The 24,102-nt window shown below is 35.4% G+C and overlaps 5 protein-coding genes across 7 annotated transcripts in view; 4 read left to right on the forward strand and 1 right to left on the reverse strand.

Moving 5' to 3' along the window:
* LOC133197177 (serum amyloid A protein-like) overlaps positions 1 to 24,102 on the forward strand; it is a 270,340-nt gene that overhangs the window by 216,831 nt on the left and 29,407 nt on the right. The window lies entirely within an intron of this gene.
* Positions 543 to 4,227, forward strand: LOC133197175 (protein THEM6-like). The gene is made up of 3 exons (XM_061333064.1): positions 543 to 687; positions 1,232 to 1,443; positions 2,039 to 4,227. The coding sequence occupies exons 1-3, from the start codon at positions 543 to 545 to the stop codon at positions 2,267 to 2,269; spliced, it is 588 nt and encodes a 195-aa protein (XP_061189048.1). The 3' UTR covers positions 2,270 to 4,227.
* On the reverse strand, positions 4,869 to 13,905 carry LOC133196262 (uncharacterized). 2 transcript variants are annotated; one of them, XM_061332182.1, is made up of 10 exons: positions 13,817 to 13,905; positions 13,124 to 13,271; positions 12,140 to 12,334; positions 11,804 to 11,965; positions 11,106 to 11,406; positions 10,225 to 10,442; positions 9,874 to 9,993; positions 8,790 to 8,982; positions 6,973 to 7,333; positions 4,869 to 5,104 (listed from the first exon to the last, which is right to left on the reverse strand). In XM_061332182.1, the coding sequence occupies exons 1-10, from the start codon at positions 13,903 to 13,905 to the stop codon at positions 5,071 to 5,073; spliced, it is 1,821 nt and encodes a 606-aa protein (XP_061188166.1). In that variant the 3' UTR covers positions 4,869 to 5,070. The 2 variants fall into 2 exon arrangements, with proteins under 2 accessions (XP_061188166.1, XP_061188165.1); XM_061332181.1 differs by having other exon boundaries at positions 4,870 to 5,104; positions 11,106 to 11,409.
* Positions 14,585 to 24,102, forward strand: part of LOC133197168 (alpha-N-acetylgalactosaminidase-like) — a 27,458-nt gene continuing 17,940 nt past the window's right edge. For both annotated transcript variants that reach the window (XM_061333053.1, XM_061333054.1), the window contains exon 1: positions 14,585 to 14,714. The gene's annotated coding sequence lies outside the window, so the exon portion shown is untranslated. The remainder of the gene's footprint in view (positions 14,715 to 24,102) is intronic.
* LOC133196143 (uncharacterized) overlaps positions 23,575 to 24,102 on the forward strand; it is a 1,173-nt gene continuing 645 nt past the window's right edge. The window contains exon 1 of the mRNA XM_061332076.1: positions 23,575 to 24,102. This exon is cut by the window's right edge and continues 645 nt beyond it. Coding sequence (XP_061188060.1) covers positions 23,575 to 24,102 — 528 coding nt within the window.

The raw sequence follows: 24,102 nt of genomic DNA on the forward strand, positions 1-24,102 counted from the left end.
AACTTGTGAAAAACGTGAAACTAAAGCTAGCTAAGACCTAGAGTACTAGGTTTTCTTAGCACAGTAAAGAGGAACTAACCATGAGGTTGTGTTCCCCAACCCAAGTGAAGAAAACTACACGAACACGGCTTTAAATACCCTAACTTTAGGCGCAAAAATAAAAGCCAATTAACATCAAAGATCCTACAACTAACTTAACCAATCAGAACACAGCTACCAAAAGTACTATGGAAAGACTCCCAACATGGATGACACTTCCTGTTTAAAAAGTAAAACATGTGGAATGTCAACACATGTCCTAACTTATAAAAGACAAATAATAAAGGGGTTTTACGTAAGTAACAACTGAAAACATAAGGTAAATAGAATTATCAGACTGAAATACCAACAAATACTTGCAAAATATAATTTACGAAACGAGGGCTATGAAATAGAAATCTAAGCCACTACAGATAGATATTTATCTTTTCGGATTTAGTAAGAATAGTCGGATTTTTTCGGTTCTGAATTTAGCTTGCGTTTTCTAATGTTGGTTAAGAAAAATGACTGTTTTCCTTGTTATTATTGCTGCTGCATTTGCTTTGTTTGATGTCGCATATTACATTAGAGTTGTAATTTCAATAATTCTGTACACACGAAAAGGAAAATTTAGGCGAATGTCCATTTTGGATGAAAGTATGATAAATGGTAACGTAACCAGGTTAACCTCTCTGATGGAGGGGCGGGTCAAGGAATTTGTCCAAATCTATGGTGCACTTAACTAGTTATCCTAAAAACGATATCTCTTCTTCACACAACTATCATTTCTAATCTGAAATTTATTTTTTAAAAAAAATGCAGCTTTTATCATTTTCTTTACTCTAATGGTACATAAAGAATGTGGGTACATTTAACTGTTTAATTGATGCATGTATGGATTATCTGATACACCAGGAATCGGTTTGCCTTGAAACTTTTATTGAGCAAATATTTTAGCATTCTAATGATATACTGGCTCCTGTGATGTAAGAAAAAAAAATCTTTTAATTTGCTAAAATATTACTCCAGATGCTTCAGACAGGGATGTATAATTTCTTTCAATTGAATTCAAATAGTGCTCTTCAGTATTTCTGAGATGTGCATTAATGCTAAAGAAATATTTATCTTGTTAATGAATTCACAAAATGTATTGAAAACTACTCCGAGACTGTGTGCTTTTAATTTTTAATTATTCTGAACTTTTTTAATACAGGAGTCTGTTGGACAAGTGATCTAGATGCAAATTGGCACATGAATAATTCCCGCTATCTCCGTGAGTGTGACTTTGCCAGGATGAAACTATTTCTGGAAAAGGGCATTTTTAGTGGACTTTGGAAAAGCAATGCTTCAATAACTAATGGTGGAAGTACAATAAGATACAGAAAATCTCTACAACTCATGGACTTTTTCCTCATAAAATCAAAAGTGAGATATTGATCTGATTTTCATTGTGTAGTTGTTTGGGCTATGGATATCAGCCTTGGTACAAATGTAGCTCAGTAGGTAGAGCACCTGACTAGTGACGCAGGGGTCCTGGGTTCAATTCCTGGTCCAGCCATACATTTTCTTCTTTCCTGTTTCTTAATTAAGTGTAGTGAGCATCCCTGCATGAACTTGCAGGTGAAAGTCCTGCAAAGGGCAAATAAGAACTTGGGTTGCGTCTTCGAGGGTGAAATAAATTTAAGGAGGGAGGAATGTAGTGGTTTGGGCCATGGATATTTGCCTGGGTAGCTTAGTAAGTAGATCACGTAAGTAGTGATGCGGGGATCCCGGGTTTGATTCCTGGTCCAGCCATACATTCTCCTTTCCTGTTGCAATTGCTAACATTTTGATCTTCATGTATAAAAATTGATTAGAGAACATAAAATTTTATTTAATCAAGGTTTTTAATTGGGGATAATTTATTGTTAATGAAAACTACATGTATATATAACAATTAAGGAAGAGCAATTCTCATTACCTTCAATTTAGAGAGTACAAGTATAGTCGTCAATAGACCACATTTCTCTTCTCCTTTCAGATACTCCACTGGGATTCAAAGGCATTTTACCTAGAGCATCAAATAATAGAAACAAAAACCAACTTTGTGTCGGCTATTGCACTGGTCAAAATGGTTGTGAAAGGAGCCAGTCCAGACACAGTGCTAAATAAAATGGACATCAACTTAAAATCACCAACACCACCACCTGAGCTACAAAAACTTATAGAACTAAATCAGATCTCTAGTGAAAAACTCAGAAAAGCTATGTAAACTGTAACTTATCAATGATATAATCAATGTAAACTGTGATAAAGAAATTAATCAGTATCTAATGGAAACTCAAGGAAACCATGTAATGTTAACAATGTATTTTAGAATAAGGTCATTTTAAAACATTATAGTGGCAGGAGCAGTATTAATATCAGAGACTGTTTCTTTCTAACTACTACTGAGGTACCTTTTTTCCACATGGTATTAATTTACGAGGTATGCTATGTATGCAGTCACAAATTTTTCGCAGAAGTTTGTCCAAGCATACTTTAAGTACATTTAAGACATGTAGTAGCGATCTAAGAAATCCACATATTTTTTTACTCCGGGATATTACAGAAATTGATTCTGCGGAATTTTGACTCCATAAAAACATAGGTAATCAAAGATTACGAAGCTCACCTCGACGAAGGTTATCTATAAGTAAGGCAAATCTCACATCATATTTTTTCTAGTTAGTGTTCATCCCAAGATCAATATCCATACAAGTTTGGCTTAAGAAGGACTTATAGATACTTGGAAATAGACCTGCTCAAAAAACTTTTAACCTGTTTACTAATCAAGAAAATTTGGTCAGTTCCAACATCCAAAGCAAGTCTGGAAGTTTTCATCCTTAGATGCACCATCCATGCAAGTTTAATCATAACATGTCATAATATTATATAGCTACTCCAAAAACATTACTCTGGTCACTCATCTGGAAAATGTAGGTCAGATTCAGAATCCAAAACAAGTCTGAAAGTGTCCATCCTAAGATACATCATTAAAATATGGCTAAAATTCACTCATCTGGAAAATCTAGGTCAGATTCAGCATCCGAAGCAAGTGTGGTAGTGTCCATCCCTAGTTGCATCAGCCATGCAAGTTTGGTTCAGGTAGGGCTTATAGTTACTTGGGAATGGACCTGCTCCAAAAACTTTAACCTGGTCACTTATCTGGAAAATCTAGGTCAGATCCAGCATCCGAAGCAAGTGTGGTAGTGTCCATCCCTAGATGCATCATCCATGCAAGTTTGGTCCAGGTAGGGCTTGTAGTTACTTGGGAATGGACTTGCTCCTAAAACTTTAACCTGGGACATTGACGCCAACGCTGGGTGTATAGCATAAGCTCATCTCGACTTCGTCGAGGTGAGCTAAAAAGTACATTTTCAGTATGTATTATTTCATCATCTTACCTGATATCAAATAAAAGGGTTCAACTCTGTTTAATCTAAGATTCTTTATTATGTCTTCCTTTCAGTGCCTCTTGTTTTACCACAAATTCAAATGTTTATTAGCAATCTGTCAGTGAAATGATATGTATTGAAAAGATACCATATGCTATTGGACATCTAGGGTGAAATGAACATTGATAATAATATGAGATACGTAGATATTCATATCATTGAAGCAGAGAAACTTTTCGCATTAATTCAATGTTATTAAAGCTGGTGGGTATCTTTAATAATATATTCCTCTTTTGGAAGAAGTTCCTTTATTTTGTTAATTTATATACAAATTGCAAAATTATGCATACTTAAGTTTGACGTGCTACTGAGGATGCATAACAAATTATGAAATTTATTCAACATTCATACTTAAATGATACTCAAAAAGTCACTTGAAATGAGTGGCTGGTTTGGATGAGACCCTAAAATCTTCAGATCTGTGTCATGGTAGGCATTAGCACACTAAAGAATCCTCATTGCTCAATGGCTTTGATTGCCAAGTAATGATATGTTTGAACCCTTTGACCTGCATATTAAATGCTACATTTTGTAGCTATGTCTCGCACCCTTAAGTGGAACAACCTTGTAAGGGAAGTTAAACTTAAATCAATCAAGTAGTTGCAGCTGTTGTACATGTATAATAACACTTCATTGCAAATGTTCATTTATACCATATACATTTATCATTTAAATCATATATTATATACTACCTGAAGAATGTACCACATTAAAGTGCACATCAATACATGTACTGTAGATTTCTTGTTTTATAATATAGTGAAACTGATACTTGCATATGTAGACATCAAATTGTGAGAATATGAATTCATCAATGGACTGTTGATAGATAGTGTTCATATGTACAGTTAAACTTCAATATCTCAAACTCCAATATCTCAGATACTATGGATATGTCAAAGTGAATTGAAATTTAATATCATTGTATTTTAACCTCAATATTTTGAACCTCCTGATATCTCAAAGTTTTTTTCTTGGTCCCAAAGAGTTTGAGATAACAAGGTTTGACTGTATTTCAGAAAAATATTAAAAGTAATTTTTTGTGACTGGTGCTTCTCCCTAAATTACAGGAAACAAATTCCTCACATATACTAGTTTAAGGATTCTACTGTATTTATCATCCTCATGACTTTAACCTCTATCTAGATGCTAGACTTTGATAGCGAGGGGCATGATCACGTTATGATCTTGACCTTTGCCATTAACACAAATTATCATGCATATGTCTTAAAATCCAAGTTTATTTTCCATCTATTTTTAAAGTTTTCTTTTAGACCTGAACATATATGTTCTCAAACAGAGAAACTATGAAAAAAAAATCCCAACTCCAATTTGTCAAGAATCTTCATAATGAAATAAGAAAGTTCTAAATGCTTATTAATTTATTAACAACAAATAACAGTGCATTCTCACTATGACATATCACTAGGACTTTGTTTATATGACACATGAGGTAGTTGTTAATGCTCACAATATATGATCAATCAAGTAAAATGCTACTTAAACTACTAGTGCATTTATTTAATACTCTTCTCTTTACACTTCATACAAATTGTCATCTTTTCCCCCTCATTCTTTAGTTTTTCAGCATAACTTCTGTTGATTTAAATCTGGAAAATAAGAGAAAAAAATATTTTATTCTTGAACACAAGGAGGAAATTTCCAACCGATCTTTGGTTTAGGGAATATCCACTTTTAAGACCAACTTTTTTCGCTTATGGTTCCCTTAGAAGAGGGAGTGGTTCTATAAGTACAGGCGTTATTTACTTGGAGGGCCCTAAACTCAAAATGCTAAGAATTCATCTACACATTGCATTACAAAGGAAGTCTGTTTTGGTAATCAGAGCCTGATTTTACACACACTTCTTGTCTAATATTGAGGTTCCTCCTAATTTTTGATAAAGAATGCACTACATTAAAGTACAGTAAAATATCCTTAAAAGGAAGTGCCATGCAGGGACAGATATTTTTGCTTCATTGTAAACATAAATCGTTATATCCATTAAGTTCACAATATATTTTGAAGTCACAGGGAATGAAAATCACTTCGCTGTAAGCAATTATTCATTTTAAGCGTGTTCACTACACACATATTTCACTGTATGTTGGTCAATTTAAAATAGGCTTAAGAAAAGTTTTGATCATGGCTTTGCTGGGCCTGGAATAAAGATTTTTAAAAGAAATTTCCTAATATTCTCCTTTACAATATATGGTAAGGACAGGAAATAAAATTTTTCTAAGTGACCTTGAACTTCATTAAATGACTTGGTTCAAGGTAACAACACACATTAAGATCATAAACAATCTTTGTATGAAGTATGAACTTCCAATCCTTCTCCATAAAGAAGGTGAAGACTAGACAAGAATTTTATACTTTTTCTGCCAGTGACCTTATTTCAAGGTCATGAGGTTCCAATGATTCTCCATTACAAAGTTTTTAAATGTCTCTGTAAGTTACCTTGAACTTGCCAAAATGACCATGGGTCAAGGTAATGACACACCCTTAGGACATAAGAAATCTTTGTACAATATATGAATTTCCAATGACTCTTAATTACAAATTTATAGCCAAGACAAGTTTGCACTTACTGAAGGACCATGTAATTCCTATATACTCCTAGAAGGAGAATAAGCCAACAAACGTGCGCTCATACTTAATTTTACAAAAAACATATTCAAAACAAACTTCTAGCTTCCATTGTTATGACTGCGTTAACCTTGACTTGACTTCGATTGACCTGTTGAATATTACAATTCATCATGTGATGTCCACCTGCGAGTGTACTCGTGAAAACAATTACATTGTATTCTTCAACCAGACCTCGATCTGAATCACATCTTGGAGCCTGTTTGGTTGCAATATTTTCAGAATTTACCGTAATAGCAAATTAAATGTTATTATAATTTTGCGTTTCCTTGCATTTTTTAAAAATTTCATACTGATATTGCTGTTATATACCATACACATATTTGAATTTCTAAAGAGAGGGAGAAGGAGAGAGAGATGTAGACACTGATGCCGATCGATAGCCCCGCCTTCTATTAATATTGATTATGTGACCTAAAAACCACTATGGGTACATGTCAAATTCCAGACGGTGACACTAATGCATCGTTGCATCAATTTTGATTCATAGCAACAAGGCATTGCTTTTGTACGAATTTTCAACTTATTATAATCATGTACACGTAGATCTTTCTATTGCTTGTAAAATATTTAGGAATCACTTCATTTACAGCTTGGTAGAGGAATTGCAAAAAGATCCAAAACAGGGTGTTAAGTCCACTCATTCTTTGCTTTCCATGTCATGGTTAACCTGTGTCAAAAGTTTGATGACCATCAAGGGAGCAAAGGTCCTCAAAAATACTGGTCATGAAACACTGGTCTACACCCTGACCAACCTAAATGTACCATCTGATCAGCAGGTGCAGAGCAATATGCCCCATTCTTTGAAGGTAAAGCAGAATATAAACTTACAGATTTTTAATCCTGTTCACTTGACTCTGGGTGTCTGTATCCCCAGTTGGGAGGTTCATTGATTCCCCCAGCACTATCTGTGTGTCCATCTCAACAGTATTGTGTTCTGGGGTACTGGATCGCCGTGGGTCAGTTGTGTCATTATTAGTGGAACAAAATGTTGTTTCTGGAGTTCTGTGTTGGTGAGGGGTACTTGCCACATGACGAATTGGTGAAAACATGACCAGAGTTGACTCGTCATACAAGGCAGACTGATACGGAGGAGCTTTGTACTTGGGAGATTTCTCTGTTGTCTGATTTGTGGTAATCTGTTGAGGCTCTGTATTGTTTCTTTCCTGTCCTGACACTGTTACAGGATTATCTTTAATACAGAAATTGATTCTGCCATGTTTGAAAATATACTACATAACTCAAAGGAAATGGTTTTTCAAAATCTTTATAAATATATCACCTTTACAATTCCAATTGTTAAATTTTATAATACAGTATGTGTCATGTGTCAATGATTTTAGTTTGCCAAATCCTCCTACAAATGCATTATGACTATGAGAATTTTTTCAATCCAAATTTTTCATCTGAGCACTGCACTTCCATTACATGTTAAAGCCATAATAAAAATATTCCTAAATTCTCATCACTGCCTGCCTTGATTTTTTTTTAATTTTTGATTATCTTCTTCTTGATTCTGATCGGGATCAGTATTCAATTTACCCTTCAACTTTTGTTTTAAATCCCGCAAATGACAGTGTGAATTTGACAGCTGACAAAATGGTAATAGCTTTAATTAAGAAATAATTCCTGTATCAGAGGAATTGTTGGATAATGTACCCCAATGGTTGAGAGATTTTGCTGGCAAATAAAAATTGAGCCTGAAATGCAAGGTTTTATTTGCCAACAAATTTTCAAGACTGAGGGGAATATTCTCCAACATTTCCAACTACAAGGGAATTATTTTTATTCTGCTATTTTTATATTTTTGAATATTTAAACTAATGCAGAAGCTAGATTTGGCCGTCATCATAAGTGTCTTATGATGTCACAATTGAACGCTATCTTCGTTCATTTGTATCTCAAGGAAAAACCCAAAGTATTTTTTTCCACCAATTTACACCACAATCAAAAGATACCTCTATCTTTTTCCTAGTGAAGGCAGTCAAAATAGAGGAAACCAATTTAAAATAATCGATAATTTAATTTGTTGATGATGTTTGTGATTAATTGAAGAATAATGGTCGTGGCATCTCTTTGATATTTGCAATAATCATAGTAGAATATGTACTAAACAAGGATCATTGGTTGTGAAAGATTGGTGAGGATGTGTAGTGAGGGATATGTACATTAAAATGGACCACTACTACGACTTTTATTTGGACGCAGTAGATAAATCCACACCAACTGATCAGGTCAACAATAAAATCTGTAGAATGGAATAAATAAAAAATATAAAATAAATTTCACCCACCCACCTTGATTTTTCAAAAAACTTAGATGAGAATCTAGGATTTTTTTCATTATGGCCCAACCATCTTTTTTTTTCAAATCTATATTGACACATGTTTAGTGACTTATATATGTGGGCTTTTTCTTATCAATTGACATTATCATATATATGTAGTAAAGTTGTATATGTATATGTCCTATGTTAAGTATTCACCCTATGGAGTAAAAAATTAATGTTGAAACAACCAATGCTCATTTCTAAAGTGTATGCATCTTTAAATTCATTATTCAACCTTATGGCTGACAAAAAGCACTTTTTATTATACATTTCATTAAACTTAACAGTAAATTCAAACATTGATGACCATTTCCTGTACCTGCTTTGTTCTTTAGAGTAGTGCTGCTAGGAGGTCTGGTAATTTCTGTTGTGATATAATTCTGCTGCCGCTGATCGTGAAGATTGGTAACACCACCAGACATTTCAGATCGCTGAGATGCTACATTGTGATTAGTAGACGGTGGTAAAGTCGGCACCTCTTTTCGTTGAGAACCAGCTACAACTGCCTCGATCTACAAGCATAATTTTGAGCAAAAAAATATGTTAAATTTATTTCTACCAACGCTTTTATTCATCTTAAAATTCTTCTGAGTTTTGTAGGGGTGCAACGATACACTAACCTCACGATACGATACGTATCACGGTATTCAGTTCACGATACGATACGTATTATGATACAAGACAAGGTTAAAAAGTCTTTCAAGTTTGTATTCATATTTTTTTTAAAACTTGACAGGGTTATACAAAATGTTCATATTTTAATAATAATGATTAACATAACATTTTGTTAACTTGAATTGGATTGTTAGGTAGATCTTTGAGTTGTGACAACATTCTAAACCAATAATGAACATTTACAGGGAACTATGGGGACCTTTTCCAATAATCTTCCTTTTAAATTGGAATGAAAAAGGAAGACATTCATTCTTTTATTCCTTTTTTATTTACGTAGAAAACCAGTTGTCATATTTCTCGTGTTAATAAGTTTTAGTCAACAAGAAAACGAGTTTTCATGGAATACACACCGTGATGAAATATCGTATATTACCAAAGAATACGTTTAGATCTAAGGGGTTTATCATTTGTCTTAATACCTATAACTTATAATCACATTAAGTCCTTCTCTGTGTTAAGTCCTTCTCTGTGTTAAATCTGAGGTCTGCAAGATGCTGGAGATGAGTTTAACTGCTGTAAATGCGTTATCGGCGACATCGAGTTTTGCGCGGAAGCCATTTTGAAATAGTAAGAAAGGAAATAAAACGGACAAAACGGATAATTCTGGACCGATTGAACCGAACCGCGATATCAGTTTAGCGTGTCATGAATTGAACCGGGGAAAAATATACCGTGATATACCGTCAAACGGTTTATCGTTGCACCCTTAGAGTTTTGGCAAATCATACCTTGCTTTCCATAATAGAAACTCTGTTTTCTACAAGAATCATGCGTGCATTCAGAGACTCAATAGACCTAGTTAATCCAGACTCTAGAGTCCCAAAACACTTAGTCAGCTGTTCTATTGCCTAAAAACAAAAGTTTTATAGCACAACATTAGAAACACACAAAGATGTCTTTTAGGAAGGAATAATTGTGCAAAGTTCTCTATCTTCAAATTATTGTACATCTGTCTGCTTAAGTGCTAAATTTTTACTAGTACTGGTACAAGAGTGCAAGTTTATTAAAACTGTCGAAGTAACATTCAAAATTTATACATGTTTGAGTTGATTCTATGGTACATGTATATTAGCTATCACCTTGAGTATATGAGTTTCATTTAACATATGCTGGCTGTCCTGGCCAGCTTGAGGCTGTTGAGGATTGCTGTTGCTGTTTCTCTCTGTTTCAACTGTTTCCCCATTATGAGGCTCCATGATGGAATGTGCTGGTGTAGCAGCCATGACTGTCTCTATACCTTCTTCTTCATCATCATCTTCATCCTCCTCCATATAGAACTGAGCATGACCTGGGATATCTGAAACAAAAGAGGCTCATGGGTAAGAAGGATCACTGAATTATGCATCCATCTAAAAACATTCTAGGGCTTGGAAGATATAACAAAATATTGATATCATATTAATAACAATTCTGTGCAAGGACAATACATGTAGAAATATTGACACATAAAACAAAATTTATGACCTTCTTTTCTTTTTTCACTTAGTTTTGAAATATAAAATAAATATTTAAAATATATCAAATATGGAATATATAATAAATAACACTGCTTTTGATACATAATTTTGTTTAACAACAAATATAAAGCTACTGTGACTAAATTATTCTTACTCAACTACAAAATGAAAATATTTTGATACTTATCATATCATGGCACAATTACCATGATACACATCAATACAGAAGGAAGCATATCATCCCAGACCTAGAATTTTCCTCATCACAGCTATATACAACAATCATAAATTTATAGTTTAGTTTGTCACTGAATTTGTGGTCCACAACTTGCAGGTTTTTAGCTCACCTGAGCTGAATTGTGCAAGGTCACTGCATTCCCTTAACCCAAGGGCACTTGGTAGGTTAAATATGAATCCAAATGGAACAAGGGGAGAAAAAATATGCTTAATACAAATGAAATCGAATGGATAGGTCAGTCACAAATAATTTTAAAAAGACGTACCACTAGAAAATGGAATAGACGATCTGGTTTTTGCAATGCTAGGAGTGACAACTGCCCAATTAAATCCTCTAACATTTCTACCAGCAGATGGCAGCACCTCTTTGGTGACCCTAGGTGGAGAGGTCACACTGGCTACATGAACTGGAGGTGACCTCTGTGTGATGGCTTGGTCTAAAGATTCTGATGAAGATGTGTCAGCATCTTTCATTGGTGAGTGGTTGTCGAGTAATTTGTTATTTGATCCATGGTGAGCTGTATGCCTTGGAATGTTCTCAACTGGTTGAAGTAATTCATTGACAACCTGCTGGATGATTTTTTTTTTATTAAAAATTTATTGTTTTTGGCTAAAACAAATGCCAAAACTTTAATATCTGTTATCTCATCTTGAAACATAGATAATCAAAGATTACAAAGTTAGAAAAAGAAGCAAAGTTTCAGGCCATATGAATGATCTGGTTATGTGCATTGGTATATTATTAAACATCTAATGTGTGATATTTCAAAAATGAATAACATTTTGTAAATACCTCAAATTTAACAGCTTTTATATTTTGTATACGATTATTATTTTTTAAAACTTTTGTACCCTTTGTACATAATTTGACAATACTATAATTGGTTACAATGTCTTCAAATCATCTGATTACAAAAAAACAAAAGTACACTATAAAGGTACGTTAAAGTAGTACTTGATTTACCTGAGGATGGTCAACATCTGTCAGTGAGCGAGGAGAAACAACCACATTCTTAGGGTCTGATAGTCCCTCCCTCTGTGAACCATAGGTTTCTATGGATGACCTGGATCTCCTGGAGTTGTTAGGTCTTACTTGGGTCAGGTCAGTCACTTTTGCCTTGTTAGGCTTTAAAAATTTATTGAACATTAAACTAACAATATTGCATCACATCAACAAAAAACATGGTTTTATATATGAAAATTTGTTGATCTTAAATATCTTCTAAATTATATGACAAAGAGTGACATTTTCCATGTATTTTTTGAATGGCCCTCATATAAGTACATTTTAATTACTAACCTTCATGGAGACCACCTGTCCCAGGTTACTAGTCGTTGTTGTGGGTGCCTTTTTCTGAGGCTGTAGAGACTTATTCTTTTGTTGAATCAGTTTCATCACTTCTGTGCACATGATAATTTTTCTTTCAACAAAACCATTGTTGAAAAACTGTTCCTTTGTAACAGGAGGTTTATAATGAAACAAGTCCCTCAGAATCTGCAATTGCATATTTGATTAATATAGGGGTGAAATGGTTCACCGCAGTATCGATTCACCACAGTATTTATTCTCGGTTTGATATATGGTGCAAAATTTCCATTTTTGGTTTGGTTCATTTTTTGGTTGGGATCGTTATTCAGTCAGGTTTAGCATAGGTAAAACATGCTACTCAGTGTAATAAAAATCTAAAAAAGTAAATGTTTGAGGACTGATACTTTGTAAAATAATTTTTAACAGTAAATTCATTGTTATCAATGTCTTCTAGTCAATTTGCACTTAGATTTAGTGACTGGAATTAGTGAAACAAAGCATAAAACGTCTAATTTGCTTCCTGCTATCAAAATGTATTGTATCGAAAATAACTGTACCGAGACAAAATTATACAATACATATCGTATCATGAGGGAGGCGTATTGTTTCACCCCTAGATTAATAATACCATAACTACAAAAGGAAAGCAAACTAGGCAGTAAAAAGAGACAAAAAAAATCACTAAATTTTAAAAGATTGACATCAATATCAATTTCTGTCCTGTACATGTTAAGGTCAGACCACACTTTTCTCAATAAAATATAATTTTTTCCAATCCTATTGGAAATCACTACACTGCGAAAATTTTTATTTACTTAAACATTTGAAAAGACAAAACAGTTAAAAAATCACAAGACAATGATAATTATGATTTATTTTATCATATATTACAAAGAGATAAAAACAGATATTCTGGCAATGTGTCGTCAGATTTTAACTATTAGTATATACATGTATATAAACATCTGCCCCCACCTTGTAGCATCCCTCCATAAATCGTAGATCTGTCTTAGTATACAACTCTGTGTCTGTACTAGCAATCAGTTCTGCTATGGAACAGCTGTATGTGGTAAATGCGTAGTGGTAGATGGGAAGAAGGGCTGAGGCCTTACCCTGTGCAAGTCTAAAGTAGTAAGAATTTTTTTTAACCACATTAAAAATTTTCCAATTTAAGTTGAATTCAAATACATGCCTACTTGTTTTGGTAAAGCATAGAGTAAAACAAGATACAGTATTTATTATATAAATAAAATTAATGCAATTTAGTAATTCATCATCAAGATGTTTGCTATAAACATGTGATTTTTACTGTACTAGCTCTTACAACTTTATTGGTCATGAGTATTAGAGTATTCAAGGAATATGTGTTGCCTACTTAATTAATATAAACTTCAAGTAATAAGTTTCAAGTGGTAACCTTAAAATTACATTACAATACATGTATGTGATGTATATCCTGAAATCTAAATTAGATGTTTCCATTAATGTTTCACTAGACCTGTATGTGGTTCTATATAATTATGTACTAAATGTGTGTTTAAATTCTCTTAGGCAGTGAAACAGATGAACCAATGAATTTATTCCTATGTGTTTGCAATGCAAGAAACTTAATTTTTTTTTTATTTGAACAACTAGTCTATAATAACTTGGTCATCATCATGCGCATACCCATTCAAATCCAAACTTTCCTGGTACTTCATGATCTTCAGTTCTTTCTGAAGTTTTCTAATATTGTTGGTCAGATCACCAGTTGCCATGTTCTGCAAATACAATATTAAGCAAAATAAAAAAATACTTCTTTTAAAAATTGGGTGGGGATTGAGGCAAAGACATAAATGACATTCTTTTTTATGTTTCTGGTTGAAAAGATACTGGGGTAAGGCAAAAACCCTGTAGCTATTATCCAGGACTTATTAGTATATCCCATGTCCCTGCTATTATACAACAATTAAAATTATTAAATGCACATGTATCGTTCAGCAACTTATTTCAACACACGCCTTAGCAAATAATCGCACCCTCAATCCCTCATATTCCACATGTTCCATAGCAGGAGTCCAGATGAGATGGGAGAAGGGGGGGGGGTTCCTGGAGAAAGTTCAGAGACCAGGGTTCAAAACCATCGATAGATTTTTTACCATCTGAACATGTGCAAATAAAAACATAACATTCAAAAAAGTCTTTGTTTTTTCAAGAAATAATAAGTTACCATTTGCTGCACTCACATCGATTATGCAGGAATTTACGAATTACACTCCTGTTCAAGTTATTGTTTAAAACATGTTTTGGCGCGTCTTGGAGTGTGAATTATCGAGTACACCGTGCCCGACCCTTTTCATGTTAATTATTTATTATACAACATACGAATAAGGAAGACTATTACGCTTGGGCAAAGCAGGGATCTAGTATATAGGTCCCTGGGCAAAGTAAATATTTGTAGAGGTTTGGTGACCCATCATTCAAGAGTAATCTCAGTCACATGGCAAATCACATGACCATTCCTCATCTCATCTCACGTGAAACGGTGAATCGAAGACGAAAGTAGGCAGAGGTGAGAGGATATAAGGTATGGTTACTATTATGACTGTGTGTAATTATATTGAAATGACTTTATTTTAGCAATTATTTTGTGCATGCTGATTTGTTTCATATATATTGTCAATGTACATAAGCTTTCATCTAAACGGGCTAACAGTATATATTTGGGAAGGTGGATCTGACCATAGGGGCTTGTCTTCCGGATTGTTAAATGTAAAATAAATTTAAAAAAAATTTTAAATCTACTTTTGATACACTTAAAAGTTGTTACAATAAAGATTCTAGAGTTTATGTATATAGGTGTGGTACATGTTTTTTTAAACGTGGTTTTTCTTGACTGAAAGTGTCAGAATCTTTATTGTAACAACTTTTAAGTGTATTAAAAGTAGATTTAAATTTTTTTAAAAATTTATTTTACATTTAACAATCCGGAAGACAAGCCCCTATGGATCTGACCAGGTGGGGGAGGGGCTTTAATTGAACAAAGACTTGCATTGTCTAAGAGCTTTATTTATGTCCTTATTCTTTAACTTAATGATTTTGATATGGTACCTCTTGTGAGGGGTTGAATAATCAAAAGCAATGTAAATCGATCTGTGTGTTATGAATAATACTAGATATAGAATAGAATAGAATAGAATAGGATTTATTACCAAATCAGGGCCCAATGGGCATAAACATATAACATGTATAATTACAGATAAGATAACAGACAGAATACAACATATAATGAAGAGCGATTCTTCCCATTTAGCACATTGGTGGTGTTTTGAGTTTCACATAGACATAGGTTGTCTTTATTTAAGATATATCTGTACTCTTAATTGATACAACTTAATGTGCAATGATGTGCATTACTATTACTAATATTATACATATAACTGAACACATAAAAAATGTCTGGTACATCAACAAGAGGCAGCAAGAGACGGTGCTAAAGGATATACGGAAATCCACTTCTGCCTCATGTAGAATAAACAGATACATAATCTATGGAAAAGAGTATTAAAATAATAATAATTATAATAATAATAACAATAATAATAGTATAATAATAATAATAATAATTAAGGGGGAAAAAAAATTGTATGTTGAATGGCATGTGTAAATTACATTAAACTGCAATGGACAGCAAGAGTCAGTGCTGAAGGATAGTATTATTATTTTAATTAATCCACTTCTGCTCAATGCAGAGTATACAACAACACGCATATTAACAACATAACATACTGTAATGTTATGTTGTGTTGTTATATTGAACATATATTTTGAGATGGTCCCTAAATGCTGGCGATTGACTTGAGTTAACTTTACTTGTTTTATAGTTGTAAATTACGGGAAACTTGCATTTTACAATATTATGTTATGCTCAGGTACTTATTTTTACAGTTTAATGTGTGTAATTTTATTTATTACTAGATTATTGTAATGTCATATCTTACGTATTAGTTATGTTGAGGAAATTCGAACTGATATGTCACACGTGCGTTTCATTTCATGGAAATCATTAAATATTTTAATTGACACACTTACTGATTCATTCCCAGGCTATATGATGCATTTCTTGTATTGTTAGGGTATATGCACTGTCTTAATTCCATTATTTGTACACTTTTTGAAGGAAGTTGTCAGCTACTATTTTTTTGTAAGGTTGACCTTTACTTCCGGGTCAATTTGCTGTTTTTAGATTTCACCCTTATTAATATTCATGCCTCTTGTGAATTTCATGACGTGACATTGTAAGTAAACAAAGTAATATTTTTATCTTTATACATGAGATGTTGAATGAAAAGTAGTATTTAAATTGTATAATTTTATTTGTTTGAAAGTTTAAATAATGGAACTATGTTGCACGAGACATTTTCCGTTTACTGTAAACGAAATCTGTTTTTAGTAGACGAATTTTTAGAGTAAATTGGTTAAACGGATTTTGACGGGGTATAAATATGTCGAATCCGTCAATTTTCGTTAGTCTGCAACTTTTGGGTTTTAGAGAAACAAGTGGGGTTAGCATAATTTTTAAGATGTAAGTTTATTTATTCATTTGGAATTTTACTGGGTTTAAAAACTATAATTGAAATTGCTAGGAAATATTTTTAGGGATTTAGATTTGATCACATATTTCTGAATTTGGAAATCTGATCAATTAATTTGTTAATTAGTGTGAATAACATAAATTAAAGTCACATATTCCGAGTTATCTCTGAATCAGACTTTACAAAAGTTGGGAATTTTATCAATTTATTAATTAATTGCAAGTAATTTAATTAAAGTCACATATTCTGAGTTATCTCTGAATCAGACTTTACAAAAGAACTGTTTGTGAATTTACTTGAATTCTGATTTTATTTTGGGAGAAATTGAGAAACAAAGGAATTAATTTCATGTTATTTTGAGGAGGCTATTAATTTATTATCTTGTTAAAAGGGACTATTGCACTAAATAAATTGTGGAACTTGAAGCAGACTCTTCATTTTGTTTCTTTGGTACTTAAATAGTACCTGGTGTCAGAAAAAAAAAGAATTAAATAATAAAAGAAATAAATTTAAACTTCAAAATTTGAACTGCACCATCCTGACAGACTCAGGCAGTTCAGAGTGTAGCGTCAGCACGTTACATATTTTTGGTGTCAGAAGTGGGATCCTTGAGCATTTTACCTAGGATCCAGTGAAACGAACCCAGGTAATCACAATGTATGCAACAAGGGCACATAAAAAGAAGAGGGTACAAAACTTAGAAACAGGTGACACTTTAGAGTCAAGTGAAGTAGATACTCAAACAGATGTAGATTCTACTAATGATGAGATGTCAGAAAGACTGCATAAAGGAAATAGGCCACAGACTGTAGCAACAGATACCAGAGATAGAATGAGTACATTAAACAAACAGGGTCCACCTACTCAACAAACCCCTCTTGTAAGTAGGAGTAATACTGGCACGATTAGCTCAATTTTGCCCAGAGATGTAAATGCAGAGACTGACTATAGCAGTCAGGATGAGGTAAGGTTTATAGTTCCATCTGTTAGGAATACACCTAATTCTACACGTCCTAGATCTGCACCCGTCACTTCACGACCACCATTTTTTGATCAGAAACTTAATCAGCCAGAGCCAAATGATGAGGCAGCATTTGAAAGGTGTATGGAGAGATCAGGTATCGTAGGCACTTTCAAGGCTCTAATTGAGGAAGTGACTACAACTATGACTGAAATGAAGACAATGGTACAAAATCTGAATGGTAAGAATCTACAAGATAAAGCTATTGAACCTAGCAGTACATATTCTCAGCAGACCACGAATTCCAGAGCAACAAAGAGAGTAAAAAGACATAACTCTGGTACTAAACAGAGAGAGGTGAGTTCTGATTCCTCATCATCAGAAGATGAAGATGGCAGGAGTTGTACTTCTACTGTAAAGACCTCCAGCATCATTAGAGACGAAAGGTACAGTAAGACTTTTGGGGCCAAGTTACCTCCCTTTACAGGCACTGAGCAGTGGAAGGTTTGGTACAACAGATTTGAGTCGGTTAGTAATCTGAATAAATGGGACGAACATGAGAAATTACAACAGTTGCTGCCTAGAATACAAGGTAAGGCTGCTGAATTCGTTTACGGTCAACTTAAACCCTCGGTTACCTCCAAGTATCAAGTCCTCATTCAGGAGATGAAAGAAAGGTTTGATGTCATAGAGACAACAAAAGCCTATGTGACCCAGTTCAGTCGTCGGAATCAAAATTACAGAGAATCTGCCGAGGAATATGCAGCAGAACTGAAGCGCCTATATGACAAAGCATATCCAAAGAGAGGACTAGAGACCAGGCAAGAGGACCTGTTAAGGAGATTTCTGATGGGGCTACATAACAACAATGCCAGAATACATGTAGAGTTGAACAAGGAGCCAAGCACTATTGAGGAAGCTGTTCACCATGTAGTGCATTACTTTGAGGCTGCTCGAAATACAAACACAGGGACACATCAAGAGGAAGACCGTGATAGATACCAGCGGACAAGACAAGTGAAGTCAAACAACAGGGATCACCAGGAAAATGACCATGATGTTGGACAGAAGCAAAAACAGAAGGAAACTGGACGACAAGGAGAAAAGAAAACTGAGAAACTTAATCAAACAGAACAATCAAACAAGGCAGGAATGGTATGCATGAATAAGCAGGACTTAGAGGGAATGCTTAAAGATATGTTGGTTGATTTGAAAGAACAAATGCAGGATTCAAGTGAGAAGAGTCAGTTCTCAGGTAAGCCTAGTTACAAAGAGAATAAGAGGGAAATAATTTGCTTCACCTGTCAACAACCAGGTCATATTTCCAAGAATTGTTCACAGAGGGTGAACAGGAGATCAAATGAAAGCCAAAGAGGATTTGCATCTACAAGACCAGAAAATCAAACTGTGTTCAATACCAACGCCAGAGACTTTATTCCTAAAGAATCACGACAGTTAAACTGCAGCGGGTCGGCTCAGTAGGCCATGAGCAGACCCCAGGTGATGAAATGGGCCTATCTAAATTCACAAGTGGATCTTTGTATATCTCAGTAAGTCACTGTAACGAAAATAATTTATTTAAAAATAATGTTTTAAGTGCAGCTGAGGTTGAGATGAAGGACTCGGGGACCCAAGGTCACTCCATGGGACATAATGCAGAGGAGGCCATTATGACAGAGATGGGGGATGAAGAGGTTCAAGGTGAAGGAGTCCAGAATCAGGATGGGGAGAGCTCGGATGACACAGATTCAGGTGAGGTCGAGATTAAGGACTCGGGGACCCAAGGTCACTCCATGGGACATAATGCAGAGGAGGCCATTATGACAGAGATGGGGGATGAAGTGGGTCAAGGTGAAGGAGTTCAGGATCAAGTAAAGGATATTTTACCTGATGATCTCACCTGTAGGAAAAGAGTGACAGAGCCAGAGAACCTTATACAAGCTGAACAACTTTCAATCAATAGACAGCATCCAAGAACTGATGGGATCTATTTAAGGGGCACACTAGAAAATGTTAAGATATTCTTCACAGTAGACACTGGAGCCGTGAAGTCAGTAATTTCCAAGAGAGTCTATGACAAAATCCCAGAACTGGAAAGACCAGTTTTAGAAAAATCTTCACCACTAACTTCCGTCAATGGAGACCCACTTGTTGAATTTGGGAAGGCCCTTTTCAAAATAAAACTTCATACTGTTGAATTTTGTTTTGAGTTTATTGTTGCAGATATTCAAGATGAAGGGCTAATTGGAATTGATTTTTTGATGTACAATGACATAGGGGAGGCAGAGATCAACTTGAAAGCAAATACTTTAGAGCTAGGGCATGAAGTACTGCCAATTATCAGAATAGGATCACCCTTATTGGTACGCAAGGTCTTATTGGCAGACAATTACAGCATTCCTCCACTCAGTGAGAAAATTGTTGATGTGTATGTACAACGCTGTGAAAGGGGAGATAATTCATCACATTATATTATAGAACCAATTATTAATTTCTTGGAGAAAAATCCAGTTATGATGGCAAACTGTTTAGTTGATACAAGAGAAGAGGTTACTAGTAAGGTAAGAATTTTAAACCCATTCAGCAGTGCTGTTCAACTTTACCAAGACACCTGGATTGGCAAGGCTGAGGAAGTGGAAGGGGAGGTAATCCCTATACCAGAGCAAATAGACCTCATCAATGGGTCAGACCTTCGTCAGGTAAATATTGAACAGACTCCTAAATTGATTCCAGAACATTTACAGGACATGTTTAACAAAGCCTCGGAAGACAAGACTTCAGAAGAAATAGAGCTGATAAGGAAAGTTTTATGTAAATATTCAGATATCTTTTCCAGGTGTGATTCAGATTTAGGACTAACTGACTTAGTTAAACATAGTATAGATACAGGAGACACCAGACCAATCAGACAACCTCCCAGGAGGGTACCCCTAGCCTTTGCAGAAGAGGAAAGAAAAATCATTTCTCAAATGGAAGAAAATGGAATTATTAGGAAATCTAAATCCCCATGGGCAAGTCCTCTCTGTCTGGTAGTTAAGAAAAATGGAAAGATAAGACCTTGTGTCGATTACAGGAAACTGAACGCTGTAACCAATCAAGACGCTTTCCCATTGCCCAGAGTACATGACTGCTTAGATGCTGTTGCAGGTGCCAAGTACTTCTCCACATTTGACCTTACATCAGGCTACCATCAAGTACCAATGGAAGAGAGCAGCATCCCAAAGACCGCCTTTGTGACAAAGTACGGGTTATATGAATTTTTATCAATGCCATTTGGACTTTCATGTGCACCGGCAACATTCCAGAGACTGATGGAATTAGCACTTCAAGGTCTCCAGTGGAAAATTTGTCTCATCTATCTAGATGATGTAGTTGTATTTGGATCATCTGTTAAAGAGCATATGGAACGAGTATCACAGGTCTTTGAATGTATCAGACAAGCAAAATTAAAACTTAAGCCAGAGAAATGTCAACTTCTACAAAAGGAAGTGACCTTTTTAGGTCATGTTATTAATGAAAAGGGGATCTCTCCTAATCCAGAGAATGTGGAAAAACTTGTACAGATGAAAGTTCCAAGGAACGTAAGGGAAGTCAGAGGATTTTTAGGGTTAGGTAATTATTATAGAAAATTTATTGCAGGATTTTCCCAAATAGCAAAACCATTGGTTGACCTGACCCGGAAAAATGTTAAATTCAACTGGACAGAGGAATGTGAGCAGTCATTCAATAACCTAAAACGAGCACTGACTGGAGCTGACATAATGGCATACCCTAGAGACCAAGGGAAATTCATATTAGATACTGATGCCAGCGACTATGCTATTGGGGCAGTACTCAGTCAAGTACAAGATGGACAGGAAAAGGTCTTAGCTTATGGAAGCCACACATTAGGAAAATCTGAACGGAACTATTGCGTTACTGACAAAGAGCTGCTAGCTGTGCGATACTTCATCGAGTACTATAAACAATATTTACTAGGGAGGGAGTTTATTGTTAGGACTGACCATCAGGCACTGGTTTGGCTTTTCAGTCTCAAGGAACCAAAGGGGCGTATAGCTCGTTGGATAGAAATATTATCTCAATACAATTTCAGCGTGCAGTACCGGCCTGGTAAAAAGCATGGAAATGCTGATTCCCTTTCTAGAATGTGTATTAATCCAAGGAATTGCACTTGTGAGAGTAATGAAATTGACTATATGGAGCCTCTACCTTTGAAGTGTGGGCCATGCAGTAAATGCAGGAAGAAAACTAAGGAGATGTTGAGTCAATTACTGGAGGATCAACCTGACCAAGGGATAACAGATGATAAGCAGTCAACTCTACAGGGATCAGATGATATAATAAGGGCCATCACTACTAGGTCAAGAGGAGAAAACCCAGCACCACTTACAGGTGAAATCAATGTGTCTGAATTGCAACAGGATGACCCTGATGTTAAAATTGTGTATCAGTGGGTGAAGATGAACCAGAGAGTCAGTCATGCAGAGGTACGTAGACTTAGTCCTGCTATTCGCCATTACTGGCATTTATGGAACTCCCTTTGTATTGTTGACAATGTTTTATGTAAGAAATTCTACCGCCGATGCGATAGTTCAGAGCATCTGCAGATCATTGTACCACAGTCCTTACGAGGAACCATTTTAAAATATATGCATGACAGTTTAATGGGAGGACACCTTGGAGTTAACAAAACATATGGTAAGTTAAAACAACGGTTCTATTGGTACGAGGCCAAAGAAGATGTCCTTATATGGGTAAGGAAGTGTGACACATGTGCCCGGAACAAACCTGAACAGAGAATCCCTCGAGCTAGATTAGGAGAAAACCAGGTAGGAGGGCCGATGGACAGATTAGCGACAGATTTGCTAGGACCACTTCCAGAAACTCCTCGTGGTAACAAGTATGTCCTCGTAGTCACTGATCACTTCACTAAGTGGGTTGAAGCCATAGCTGTACCTGACCAAACAGCACAGACATGTGCGCACTACCTGTTACAAGTAGTCTGTCAATTCGGGTGTCCTTTGACAATTCTGTCAGATCAAGGTAGGTGTTTTGAAAGTAATTTATTTCAGGAATTTTGCCATTTATTGGAGATAAAGAAATCAAGAACAAGTCCCCGGAACCCTAGATGCAATGGCTTGGCAGAGAGGTTCAACAGGACATTAGTACAAATGATTAAATCTTATTTGAGAGGAGAGCAAACCGAATGGGACAAAAATCTACACTTTATCACTGCAGCATACAGAGCAACTCCACATGATTCTACAGGACTAACACCTAACATCCTCATGCTGGGGAGGGAGACTAGATTACCAGCTGATTTGATGCTAGGGAATAGTACTCCAGAAGGAATATTGCACAATTATGGAGAATATGTTGAAAATCTGAGACAACGTCTGTTAAAAGCTCATGAAGTAGCAAGGAGACACTTGAGACAAGCAGCCCACCACCAAAAGGAAACTTATGACATTAGAACCTGGCAACATCATTATGAAGAAGGACAACTAGTGTGGTATCTAAATGAGGGTAGAAAGGAGGGAATATGTCAAAAATTGCAACCAACTTATCTTGGTCCTTTTGTAATCACGCGGAAGTTTAATGACTTGATTTTCAGCATTCATTTAAGTCCGAGTGATTCTCGCGTTGTTCACCACAATAAGCTGAAGAAGTATGAAGGAAAAGACAAACCTGAGTGGGCAAAGAAGCTGTTAAAGAAACTGAAAATACCATGTCGATTTTAAGTTACTGGTGTTGTACAGCCTCCTCAAGATATTGGTTTTTGACATATAAAGAAAAAAGGGGAAACAGAACTCAGTTTTTTTGTATGGTTGGGGGGTGGCTCTTTAGAAATTAATTATGTTCTTTTATTTTATGTGTGAATTTACATACAGATGGCAGATTTGGAAAGAGAGATCCTCCGAAGAGGAAGGGCCTATCAGTGTCTACTCTGTGACCAATACGAAGGGGAAAAGAGGCATGTCATTCCTCACATCTATAAATATCACATCCCATTGGACAGCGCACCCTTCTATTGCAGCCTGTGCCACTTCATCACCACTGAAAAGAAAAAACTGCAGGACCACATCACACATTATTCAAAACATCTGGAAGCAGCAAGTAACATGGCCGACAAGGGGAGGAGCTACCTGCATGAAAACAAAGACCCAATTCACCTGGTGGAGGGAAGCCACTACAGCAAGATGGGGAGAAAGGAGTCCCATGACCTTTGGGCCAGTAGGTTGAGGAAGACAACCTCCACCTCCACTATAGCATCTGACTCAGAAGTCACCCTAGATAGCCGCCCTACCCCAACTGCCACCACAGTTCAGCAAGATAAGGAAGTCCTGGTAACACCAGAACCCTTGATTGCGACAGAGCCAACAGAAGTGGCCAGCATTCCATTCGATGACTTCCTTGGG

The sequence above is a fragment of the Saccostrea echinata genome, unplaced genomic scaffold (genome assembly GCF_033153115.1).
Source record: "Saccostrea echinata isolate AGI-Se365-2 ecotype Australia unplaced genomic scaffold, CSIRO_AGI_Sech_v1 ptg000030l, whole genome shotgun sequence".
NCBI lineage: Eukaryota > Metazoa > Mollusca > Bivalvia > Ostreida > Ostreidae > Saccostrea > Saccostrea echinata.

Coding starts and splice junctions, on each gene's coding strand:
- LOC133197175 (XM_061333064.1), top strand. CDS start 543: ATGACTGTTTTCCTTGTTATTATTGCTGCTGCATTTGCTTTGTTTGAT. Junction 688..1,231: donor GGATGAAAGTATGATAAATG/GTAACGTAACCA, acceptor TTTTTAATACAG/GAGTCTGTTGGACAAGTGAT. Junction 1,444..2,038: donor TTTTCCTCATAAAATCAAAA/GTGAGATATTGA, acceptor TTCTCCTTTCAG/ATACTCCACTGGGATTCAAA.
- LOC133196262 (XM_061332181.1), bottom strand. CDS start 13,905: ATGGCAACTGGTGATCTGACCAACAATATTAGAAAACTTCAGAAAGAA. Junction 13,272..13,816: donor GAAAGTTTGGATTTGAATGG/GTATGCGCATGA, acceptor TTACTACTTTAG/ACTTGCACAGGGTAAGGCCT. Junction 7,334..8,789: donor TACTCTAAAGAACAAAGCAG/GTACAGGAAATG, acceptor TCTGTATTAAAG/ATAATCCTGTAACAGTGTCA.